Here is a 12,563-nt window from a genome sequence, read left to right as displayed (position 1 = left end):
GTAGCCACCTTCCAAAACTGGGCAAGTGCTGCATCCCTGGGATGTCTCACTGCTCAGATAAGTGGGGTGCAGATAACACTATGGGCAATTTCGCATCATTGCCAGGTGATGCACATTGCACATGTTGGTCACATGACAGCCAGATTTGCTTAATTGCCCTCACTGGTGCAGCTTACCATGACCTCTGAACCCAGAGAGGGTGAGACGCATGGCAACAACAAAAAGCCACAGAGGTGAGGGTAATTAAGCAAATCAGGTCAGCATGTGACCGCCATGCGCATCATGGTTAACACACTACCATGGCTTGTTAACTGCACTGGTGATCATGCAAACTGGGGCTCTATCTCTCTTGTCAAGGGAACTGGAATTAATGGAACAATGACTTAATAAACAATAGTAGGTGTTTTAGAAGATGGTTTTGGGGAAATGGAAAAAAGGCAATATGCTTTTTATCTTAGTGACAGTCTCTTAGAATTTTATGTTGAACAATATATATATATATATATATATATATATATATATATATATATATAATTATGTTACATTGGCTTGTCTATATGTCTGATTCTTTTCTCTCCTTTTCTCTCCCCCCACCCCTCCTCCTTCCTCTTAGACTGTCTACAAAGCCTGGCTCTGTTCCCAGTATTTTGAAGTCACACAGTCTCACTGCAACAACACAATTCCTTGCAAGCAATACTGTTTGGAGGTTCAGACAAGGTGTCCATTTATATTACCAGACAATGATGATGTCATCTATGGAGGATTATCCAGTTTCATCTGTACAGGTATGGCAGATTTCAGCAGCTGTTCCTAACACCGCTTTCTGAACACAGCATTATGTGGTACATTTAACTATTTAGTTCCACATCCATTTCAATTACCAAAACCCAAAGGCTTTCAAAGTTTTTAAAGTAGGTGTATCCAACGTATCAAAATATGGCTGAGAATCACCTTACTCCATGGCCATTTTTTTTTTTTTACATTCTGCACATTGAGCACACACTGCTTAAAAAAAGGGGATAGATCAATCATTTGACTGGGGCGTGTTCACTTAAGGCAATACACATATGTTTCAATTCGTATCACACAAAATGGGGTAAATGTGTGCATCAGAACCAAACCTCACCTGTTTCACATGTAGAACGCATACATCGGCCTCCTGTGTAAACCTACATTTCTATGATTCATCCAAAGAAAGAACAAGGGGCTCTGGTCATTTGTTCATCATCATAACATGATTAGGGAGGAGAAATTCTAGGTTTTGTAATACTGCAGGGAGACTAATTAATTATTGAACTGAAACTATCCTTTATCATACCTGCTTTTGACACTGCTATTAACTCTAATGTATGCACACAGTGTCATGGCTAATTAAATCTGTTGAATATGCCGGGCAGAAGAGCTTATTCTTCACTTTTAAAGATGAACAGCTAAGATCTTAAAAAGATAGGAAGTCTGACATGCTTACATTGAGCCCAGAAGTCTGCAAAGTCTGTGACATAATAGCTAGGGTGACCATATGAAAAGGAGGACAGGGCTCCTGTATCTTTAACAGTAATGTAGAAAAGGGAATTTCAGCAGGTGTCAATTGAAGAGGGTGAAATTCCCTCTTCATCACAACAGTTAAAGCTACACTAGCTATAGTAGAGTGGCCAGATACAAAAGAGGGCAGGGCTTCTGCAGCTTTAACTGTTGTGATGAAGAGGGAATTTCACCCTCTTCAATTGACACCTGCTGAAATTCCCTTTTTTCTATGCAACTGTTATAGATACAGGAGCCCCGTCCTCCTTTTCATATGGTCACCCTAATAATAGCAAGTCCCGGAATCAGCACAAATGCCACAGTTGTAACACCCAGCCAAGCCCTAGCATGTAGAAGGACTACCTCAAAAGTGATGGAAGGGGGGCGCACAGAGAAATTGGCTATCCTAGGTTGCTGCCTCTTATCCTTGTTGTTTTTCCCCCCTTCTATCTGAAAAAGAATGCCCAGGGCGTTGCTAGACCTACCGGGTGTTCCGTCGTTGAGGAGCGGTGAAAGCGGCTTTTCCCGTTCAGCCGTGACACCTCATGATCCACACCTGCCTTCGATTTGTGGCGGAAGTTTGCGCCGGTTGTGCTGCTGCCGCCGCGAGCACGGTTGCGCAGCCACACCGGCCTGATTGCCGCGGCTTTTTTTTTCGCTCGCTGCACGGTTTGCGCACGTCCGAAAGACCGCAAACTTGCGCAGCCGTCAGCGATGCCGCCGCTGGCCCTGGCGGCGGCAGCGGCGGCAGTGCCAGTGCCAGCTGAAGTGCTGCTGGTGCTGTTGAGGGTCAACATTGATGCGCTCACTTCCTGATGGGGGTCGTGGCGGGTGTCATATGACCCGAGGTCAATCGTCTGCATGGCCACTCTGTGCCTACATCTCCCATCATGCCTCTGAGGTGTCGGCGGCGATGACCGCCTCTGTGCCCTGTGCCCCATCCCAAGGAGCCAACCCACATCTGGCCGTAGCCATGGCAGCAGCCCACAAACAGCTCTGCCCTCTGCCAGCCTGGTACCCACACTAACAGGCAGCGTACAGCACCGCCATTATGCGGCCACGGTAGCTGCCCACCGCAAGGAGTCACCAGCCACTTTTCCGGTCCTCCGGTCCTGCGCAAACTGTCACTGGGGAAATAAAAAAAAAACCCACTAGAACAGGCGCACATCCCCCACCCATCCCCCACACACCCCAGCAGCACACTAGCCACTTTTCCGTTCCTCCGTTCCTGCGCAAACTGTCACTGGGGGAATAATAAAAAAAAGCCGCTCCGCCGCGCTGCCCCAGCTGGCGGACTGCGTGCAAATGGCGGAGGCGGCTTGACCGAAGCCGCTGACCACTCCCCCTTAGCACGCCTTTTCCTGCCCAGTGCGGACCGCAGTGACCTCACATCCTCCCACACGTACTCCAAATTACCGCGGGACGGCAGGAAAAGGCGCCCTAAAACTCACTTTTTTAAAGTCGGGAGAAAGAGGCTTCACCGCAGGATAACGGCGGATCCTCGTGAACGTCATCTGGAAGCCTCGACGTGACTGCGGAAGGTAACGCGCGCTAGAGCCTCGTCTAGTAACGCCCCCAGGTGCCTAGGATGGATTTGCCAACTGGAGGGAAAGGCAGGGACATTGTCACACACCATCTTGGATAAACAGCCTGGATGAGAAATGATAGTTTTATCATCATTGATAATGCTACTAACACATAGGGCCAGCATCAACACTCAGCATGGACCAGCAACTGCTGAGGGACCACACCTGATGAAGAACCTCCTCAACTTGCTCCTCCTCTTCACCATTGCTACCTGTTTTGTTACTCACCTATCACTCTGGCCCAGAGGGTGGGAGCAACCAACCAAACAGCAATGATGAGGAGCAGGAGTGGGAGTTGCCTCTGCCTGCTGGCTCATTGAATATAAGACCATAAGAGCAGCTGGATCAAACCAGGGGTCCATCTAGTCCAGGGGTCCGTTCTGTTCACACAGTGGCCAACCAGCTGCCCATGGGAAACCCACAAGCGGGCTATGAGTGCAACAGCACCCTCTTGCAAATGGTGTACATAGGCAGACTGCCACCAGGAGGTAGCACATTGCCATCAGGACTGGCTCTCTGCTTGGCGAGCAAGCTGAAAAGATGAGGAAGAGGAGAAGCAGCTGCTGGTGGCAGGGGCAGAGAGGGAGTGGGCTGACTGAGTGAGGGGGACCACTGAGGGTCTTCTTGCCCAAGTACCCCCAAGACCTGGAGCCAATACTGTTAACACATATGTACTCATTTATGTGTTTATTAAATGTGTGTCCAGTTTTTCTACTACAAATGGTGCTCAAGGCAGCTAACAAGAATAAAATACAAATACAAAATTATCATCAAAACACAAAAACCATTCAATTAAAAATGTCAATAAAATTAACAAACAAACAATTCTGAAGAGGTGTATGCAATCCTACGCATGGCTGGGGAATGCTGGGAGTGGTAGGACTTTTCTCTCTCTAAAAATGCATAGGATTGCACTTTCAATGACATGTATATCACAGCCAATGGAACACCAGGGGTGATAATAATGCTGGCGGATTGAAGGAAGTTATGAAGCAAAACGCCGTCAAGCAAAATGTGAGGGTGACTCATTGGCCCTACCTAGCCACTCAGACTTTCCATGCACACAAAATAATAAGTATACGTAGGCCCCTAGCCAGAATGTTTGTGACACTGAGGTTTAAAGGGCATGGAGAATAGCTAGGGTGATCAATTATGCATTATTATTATTAAAAAAAAAAAACCCGACAAATCGCATCACCAAAAAGGAGGACTCCAATTTACATAACATTTGCTTATGCAAATATATAGGCAGAGCTGCAAGTTTAGAAATAGTAACTCTAACTTAAATAGAAATGCAATGCACCTTACCATAATGGAGAAGACTGTGACCAGATGACCTTTGTGTTTGCTCAGTCTTCTGTCCCGGTACTAACTGGTGATGGACAACGTCAAGGCCCCTGCTCACTTCACCTTTTTATAGTTATTTTTCTTTATAGCAGACTTGGATGGGACAGCCCATCAAATAGAGGACTCTTTAAAATAGAGGACTGTCTCCTGTGAAGTAGGACGCCTGGCCACCCTATCCCCAAATTTTGCTAAATTGTAAAAAATACAATTTTTGTTGTTGTTGTTTATTCGTTCAGTCGCTTCCGACTCTTCGTGACTTCATGGACCAGCCCACGCCAGAGCTTTCTGTCGGCTGTCGCCACCCCTAGCTCCCCCAAGGTCAAGTCTGTCACCTCCAGAATATCATCCATCCATCTTGCCCTTGGTCGGCCCCTCTTCCTTTTGCCTTCCACTTTCCCTAGCATCAGCCTCTTCTCCAGGGTATCCTGTCTTCTCATTATGTGGCCAACGTACTTCAGTTTTGCCTTTAATACCATTCCCTCAAGTGAGCAGTCTGGCTTTATTTCCTGGAGTATGGACTGGTTTGATCTTCTTGCAGTCCAAGGCACTCTCAGAATTTTCCTCCAACACCACAGTTCAAAAGCATCTATCTTCCTTTGCTCAGCTTTCCTTATGGTCCAGCTCTCGCAGCCATAGGTTACTATGGGGAATACCATTGCTTTAACTATGCGGACCTTTGTTGTCAGTGTGGTGTCTCTGCTCTTAACTATTTTATCAAGATTTGTCATTGCTCTCCTCCCAAGAAGTCAACGTCTTCTGATTTCCTGGCTGCAGTCAGCGTCTGCAGTAATCTTTGTGCCCAGAAATACAAAGTCTGTCACTGCCTCCACGTTTTCTCCCTCTATTTGCCAGTTATCAATCAAGCTGGTTGCCATAATCTTGGTTTTTTTGAGGTTTAACTGCAACCCAGCTTTTGCACTTTCTTCTTTCACCTTCATCATAAGGCTCCTCAGCTCCACCTCGCTTTCAGCCATCAAAGTGGTGTCATCTGCATATCTGAGGTTGTTAATGTTTCTTCCTGCAATTTTAACTCCAGCCTTGGATTCGTCAAGCCCAGCACGTCGCATGATGTGTTCTGCATACAAGTTGAATAGGTAAAGTGAGAGTATACAACCCTGCCGTACTCCTTTCCCAATCTTAAACCAGTCCGTTGTTCCGTGGTCTGTTCTTACCGTTGCTACTTGTTCGTTATACAGATTCCTCAGGAGGCAGACAAGATGACTTGGTATCCCCATACCACCAAGAACTTGCCACAGTTTGTTATGATCCACACAGTCAAAGGCTTTAGAATAGTCAATAAAACAGAAATAGATGTTTTTCTGGAACTCCCTGGCTTTCTCCATTATCCAGCGGATATTGGCAATTTGGTCTCTAGTTCCTCTTCCTTTTCTAAACCCAGCTTGTATATCTGGCAAATCCACATAATCTGTGATGTTTACAAGTCATTTAGGCTGCAAATACACTTCCCGGGGAGTAAAACTCATTGTTACCTTATTAAGTAATTTTAATAATTCCAAATTACACTCATATTAAATCATAACTAAAAAATAATAATTGTCATGTGTGTTGTGAATCTGTGCAGTGCTTTTAACTTCATTGGCCAGGAGAAGAAAATCTGCGAGCATGTTTATTTCATACTGAGCAACCGAGTATTCTATATTCTTCCTTGTGTTCCCATAAATATAATCCAATCGTTCTTTGAATCTCCCCCACCCAGCCTGTACGTACTGATCTGCACCTGAGAGTTTCTCCCTATTGGCAACCCTCCTGTGAGAAGAGAGTTCTGCTTGTTGAACAGCTGTAGGTGCCTAATTGACCCCAGAAGGGTCCAAATGAATTAGGCCTGTGACTCAGTTTGCTTAATAATACAAGGCAAATATACTTTTAATTAATCTTTAAAATCAAGAAGGTAGTCTGGAGACTGAGGAGGGCATCCCCCTTGCTACATTATTGGGACTGTAGCCCAGGCAACCCCAGTACTAAAGGAATACTAAGCCAAAAGGAGAAATACAGAAGATCACACTTTATCTCCCGAATAACGGCACAGGTTCATTGTACATTTTGAGTAAGAGATCCATAAAGGTCTTTTAAGACTGAACGCCACTCCTGGAGTTTCAGCCTGTAGATTGCAGAGCAAAGGTATCACATGTTCCTTAAAGCCAATGGGCAAGACCCAGCACGTATGTTGTACAAAGGGCTATGGAGATCTCATTGTTGTGCTTTAAATTCTGGGAAGTCTGCATGGCTTATAAAGTACTTTCTTTTCATAGTTTGGGATAGGTGACTGGGGACACCTAGTGGAGAACAATAAACACTTCAGACCATATCAGATGAAGTGTTCACGCCGGAAGCGGAGCATCTATCTCTGCTACACTAAAGTCTTCGCTGGATTGGTACTCATTCCGTCTCTCCAGGAAATAGGTGGCTGACAAAAGTAGTCCACTTGACACTCATTCTTGATTATGGGCTTTCTCATGAAAGCAAAGAGACTATGAGCTCCATCAGACAAGCATTTTATTGCACACTCGTTACTGAGCATTCACGAATTTCCATGGGTCCCTTTCACAATGTCTGACCCTCATGCGCCTCCCACCCCTGCTGGCTTTCCTCACACGACCAAAAACACACACAAAACCCCTCAGAAAGTGCGATATATTTTTAAACACGGAAGTTGCTGCTCTCTCCTGCTGTGTGCAGGAGAAGCAGCACAATTAGAACGGCCGACTGAACGGGCCTCATGCACGTTGCTTATATCCTCTTTCAAAAGAAGAAGTAATGCACAACAAAAATGGGGGCAGAGAAGTGATGGTAGGGAAGCGTGACTTCCCCCGTCTGATGGAGCTCTACATGAGAAATTAGGACTAGCACATTCCAAAGTTGGAAACATGGTCCTGGAAAACGTTTTTAAGGAAGTGTTTTTAAGATAATATATGACCCTGGTGGTTAAGAATTAATTTGCCTTTCCAATATTTCCTGAAGGTAAAGAAGAAAGTTAAAAGTACGCAGTAATAAATCTAAGTATTAAATTAAAATTATTTCTTTAAATGGTTAAACAAATAGCAAACAAATGTAAAACAAAGCAAGCAATGTCAGGCAGTAGTGGAAAAGCAACTAATATTAAAGCTGAGCTGAAACTAAAACTTTTTGCAAACTCTTCCACCCCCTGTGAAAAGTACCCCCTCCACCTTTCTGTGGTATCTTTGAGAACATGGGCAAAAGTATTCATGCATTCAGAGTGAGGACATTGCTACTTACCCTTACTCTGCTTTAGCTTGCTGCCCTCAGCTTGCAGTTCTGCTTGGCTATGTGGCAGCATCGTGAAAACAGTTTAGTAAAAAGGGAAGGAAGAAAAGCCCTCTGTCTCAATAGCCTTGAAGAAGTTACCAGGTGGCCCAATGTGAATGGTTATGTGGTGTCATGATATTTAGCTTCATTCCACGTACCTGTTTCCCTCGAATTATCCCTACAGCGCTAAGATGTCAGCTTAGTTGTTGCTACTGGGCGGCAAGATCCGTTGCATACCAGGGGGGGATCCGCACGTCACTCCCAGGGCGCTTCTATGCGATCCCAGTGCACCCCGAAAACAATAGTCTGACTTCCCTGTAAAAGAAACGAGGAAGAGCCGTCCATGCCACCGCCGCCGCCGAGGAGAGCTCTCCCCCGGCGAGGAGAGCTCGGCAAAAGAAGGAGGGGTGGAGAGCTTCTTCCACTCTCCACCCCTCCTTCTTTTGCCGAGCTCTCCTCGCCGGGGGAGAGCTCTCCTCGTCCTCGTCGGCATGGACGGCTCTTCCTCGTTTCTTTTACAGGGAAGTCAGACTATCGTTTTCGGGGTGTACTGGGATCGCATAGAAGCGCTCTGGGAGCAACGCGCGGATCCCCCCCAGGAAGTGGGTTTAAGGGGGGAAATGTAAAAAAAATCATAAAAAAAACAATGGATGACCCAATCCGATTCAAATTTGGTATGCTTAAAGCTCTCCTTAATATCTATTACTGTGCCAATTTTGATGTCTTTATCTTTAAAGCTTACGCAGATGTAAGCGTTTAATTTTTCTTCAAATCCTGCTCCTGCGCCCCAGTGGCCACTCAGATGATACGCTCGAAAACTAGTATGAAAATACAGTGAGTCTTTTGCTTTTATAGCACAATTAAAGCAGGATGCATGGGGGTACTTCACAATAAAAGCAGATTATAAGATGGAAAATTTCGGAGTCCTTTGCACGCAATTCGCAGTGATTGCACAGTATAACGCTGGTGTGATAAAGCTCATTATCATGCTGGCTTCATGACTGGCTGGGACCACAGAATCAGCAAGAAGATGATGGCATTTTGAAAAGACAGTTATGCCAAAGCAGCTGCTGAGAGATTTGCACTGGGATGGTGGGTAGTGGGAGGCAACGTTCCGCCTTCCCACCAGCCAAAGTCCTCCTTTCATAGCAAAAACATTTGCTGGGGGGGGGGGGGGAATTAATTAATAAATTTTATTTATTTTGAAATTGTAACCAAAAAGTGATCATTCCCCTAACAACTGATGTCTAAAGAGTTGTTATATAAGAATAAGAAAAAATGCTAGGAAAATGTACACATAGCAACAGTTAAATACATTTTCTTTAACAAGAAAAGGGAAAAAAAGGCTCTTAATAGCCAAATGCATATGCAGGTGGTTCAACACCGGCATCTCAGGGGAAAGTATTCCGGAAACTTCAGCTGGTACAAAACAGGGCAGCCTGTGTATTAATAGGGACTGGCTGGCGAGATCACATTACGCCAGTCCTTTTACAACTTCATTGGCTGCCAGTCCACGTCCGGGCCCGATTCAAAGTGCTGGTATTGATATTCAAAGCCCTAAACAGTTTGGGGCCAGGTTATTTGAAGGAATGCCTCCTCCCATATGTACCTACCCGGACCTTAAGATCATCTACAGGGGCCCTTCTCCGTGAGCCCCTGCCAAAGGAAGTGAGGCAGGTGGCTACTAGAAGGAGGGCTTTCTCCACTGTGGCACCCCGGCTGTGGAATGAGCTCCTCAGAGAGGTCTGCCTGGCGCCTACACTGTACTCTTTTCATCGCCAGATGAAGACCTTCTTATTCTCTCAGTATTTTAACACTTAATTTTAACTTAAATTTAAATTTTACAGTTCTAACTCTGTATTTTAATCTTATATCAATTTTGCTGCGTGGTTTTATCCTGGTTGTGATTTTGATACTATATTTTGTATTTGTGTTTTTAACCTGTTGGTTGTTTTATTATGGTTTTAATTTTTGTGAACTACCCAGAGAGCTTTGGCTATTGAGCAGTATATATTTTAAAATTAAAAAATAAATTAAACTGGGTATCTCAACAGAGCGCGTCCTTCTAGCTGATCTCCCATCACATCTGGATGGTGCCCAGAGGAGAGCCTCCCATGCAGGCCTTAAGGAGATTAATTTTATTTTATGTGTTCTTGCATGATTCTCTTCCTTTTATGTACTGACTATTGACAATTTAATTAAAAATGGGGAAAATCAGAAACTTGATTTAGTGGGCTTACTTGTGGAAATAACTGCTCATATGAGCTATCTGCTTCCATGGGTAATGTCACTCAGAACTGAAATCTTCCATGAGTTTTCTCCTCCAGTGTCACATTATTAGTACAAGTAAACAGCTTCCACCCGTAAGTTGGTCATAGTAATGTCTGCACTGGATCTCCATGTTACATCATTTCTAAAAGATATAGGGCTTTGAGTGAGGGGTGAAAGGAACAGTACAAGTAAGTTATTTAAATTGTAAAGAGAATTAGAATGCCACCATATGTGATGTTGGTCTCCCTGCCTCTCCAGCTGTAGTAAGTAGCTTATCTACTGGAAATAAAGGTAAGGAGTAAACGGAAAAGGAATCTTTATACAACAATCCTGTGCATATTTACTTCGGAATAATTTCATTGAATTAAATGGGACACACTTATCTGGGAGTAAGTCCTATTGAACTCAAACAGACATACTTCTGAATAGATATGCATAGGATTTCACTGTTTGGCTGCAATCCTATCCCCATTTACCTGGGAGTAAGCTCAATTACACTCAATGGGGCTTACCTCTGAGTAGATATGTAGTGGATTGCACTGTCAGTGACTTTTAAATGGATGATGAGAAACATGCTGCACTAAGACAAGCATTCTAACACTTCACTGGGCTGAACTTGACTTAAGTACAAGTGTGCTTCAAGTAGTTTCTGAGCTTATGATAAAACTGAAATCCTGAATATATTTACTTAAAAAACCAGATGCATTGATTGGAATGAAATCTCCTCCACTTGCCCAGAATCACACACAGACCGGGTTTGTACAATCATCACAGCTCCATTGTGAGTTATTTGAACCCTGGTCATGGAACTTGCTAATGGCCATTTTGAATATTCACCCCCAGCGAGGTGTTGCCATAATTTATTGTGTTAACCATTAAACAACAAACCCTACAAGAGACCATGGGTTATTTGGAGGTTGTTCAGCCCTCGAACAACCCCTGCCACCCAGGTTCGGACAACCCGACAAACCATGGCAAGCACCTACCAGGGCTGAATATTCAAAATGGCTACCAGCACATGCAACAATGCATTGTGTCTTAAATAATCCATGGTAGGCTGTGGTGATCATGTAAACTGGCCCTCAGAGTAAACTGCCATAGAAGGTTTAACTGTGGTATGAATAGTAATTCTAGAATTAAACTTATTAACAGCTTATTATCAATACCCATCTGTGAATCTGTGATCTAATTTACTCCTAAACTAATATATTTTAAATTGGGAATTACATCACCTGACCTTTGGGTTTCTACATTTAAAATCTTCTCTGCCACCATGAGCAAAGGCCTTGTTAACTCCTAAGCAGCTAGGCCTGGAAGCCTCTTTTAACAGTTATGAAAATAAGATGTGCTAAGTATATGAGTTATAGGCTGAAATAAAAACTCACAAGCAAATAATATTCAGTTCATGTGATGATACATGATAGAAGTCATCATGGATTTACAGGTGTGGTAGATGAAGTGGTCTTTTGCAAGGTCTAACTCATTTCAAGATTGGAACATTTGGAATATATTTGAATAGTGGGTTGCCATTATTATTATTATTATTATTATTATTATTATTATTATTAACTTTAATTTATATGCTGATTTTCCAACCACAAGAACAGCAATACACATCAAGGCATTGTTACAATAAAAGTTTGCTACTTGACTCTTGACCCAGGGCATACTGCTGTATCCAGAAAATTGCTTTACCATGTAAAAACATGAATGGGAATTAACTTGCTGCTGTTTTATCCCCCTGCAGGGCTCTATGACAACTATCCAACCAATGCAGAACCAGAATGCTGTGATGTCAGATGGGGACTATTATCAGATAACCAATCCAAAGGGACTATAAAAACAAGTGACTCAATGATGTGTCACCGGACATCACTCACAGTTTCATCAGCATCAAGACTGTGTAATAGCAGACTTAAACTGTGTGTTCTTGTATTAATTCTCTTACATACAGTACTTACGGTCTCAGCAGCACAGAACTCAACAGAACTGGGCTTTGGAGGCATAACAAATTTGGAAGATAATTCAACCAATGAGGAATAAAAGACCCGCTCCATCTCCTCCCATAGGCACACAGCAGGCCCCAGCATACTGCAGTCAAACGCAAGAGACTGGGTCCTTTTGGCCTCTGTTCACTCCTCCAAAGGCCTTCGGGGTAAAACTCAACCGACGGGCCACAATCCAAACAAGGACACATCATATACAGCTTTTTATTGACTAAAAGGCTGTCTGGTGACTTAAATTTCTCACACCATTTTATACACTGTGTTTTAATGTTTGGAGTTTCTTTTTTTGGGTTTGTTTTTGCACTTGTTAATACAGGATTTTATTTTTCGGACAGTTTCTCAGAGCTAAACTAAGTCTTTTCACTGTCTTATCTATTTCTAGTCATTGTGTGTGTTCATCCAATAGTTCTGTCTTTTACGTCTTGTCAATTTCTATTAGAGGAAAGAACTGCTGTGGGTCCATGGCATAACTAACTTAACGGATTTGAAAACAAAACCAGCCCCCTTAATGGCCCTCTTACCCACAAAAACAGTTCTCCTTCTCCCC

General features: G+C 43.7%; 1 protein-coding gene across 1 annotated transcript in view; it reads left to right on the top strand.

Annotated features, from left to right (window-relative positions):
* The window catches only part of NALF1 (NALCN channel auxiliary factor 1), a 440,503-nt gene extending 428,450 nt beyond the window's left edge, over positions 1–12,053 (top strand). The window contains exons 2-3 of the mRNA XM_063127407.1: positions 614–785; positions 11,758–12,053. Coding sequence (XP_062983477.1) covers positions 614–785; positions 11,758–12,053 — 468 coding nt within the window. The remainder of the gene's footprint in view (positions 1–613; positions 786–11,757) is intronic.
* Positions 12,054–12,563: the final 510 nt, after the last annotated feature.

Source organism: Elgaria multicarinata, chromosome 5 (genome assembly GCF_023053635.1).
Source record: "Elgaria multicarinata webbii isolate HBS135686 ecotype San Diego chromosome 5, rElgMul1.1.pri, whole genome shotgun sequence".
Classification (NCBI taxonomy): Eukaryota; Metazoa; Chordata; class Lepidosauria; order Squamata; family Anguidae; genus Elgaria; species Elgaria multicarinata.
Note: the sequence above shows the minus strand (reverse complement) of the source record. Positions and strands in the feature narration are given on the sequence as shown.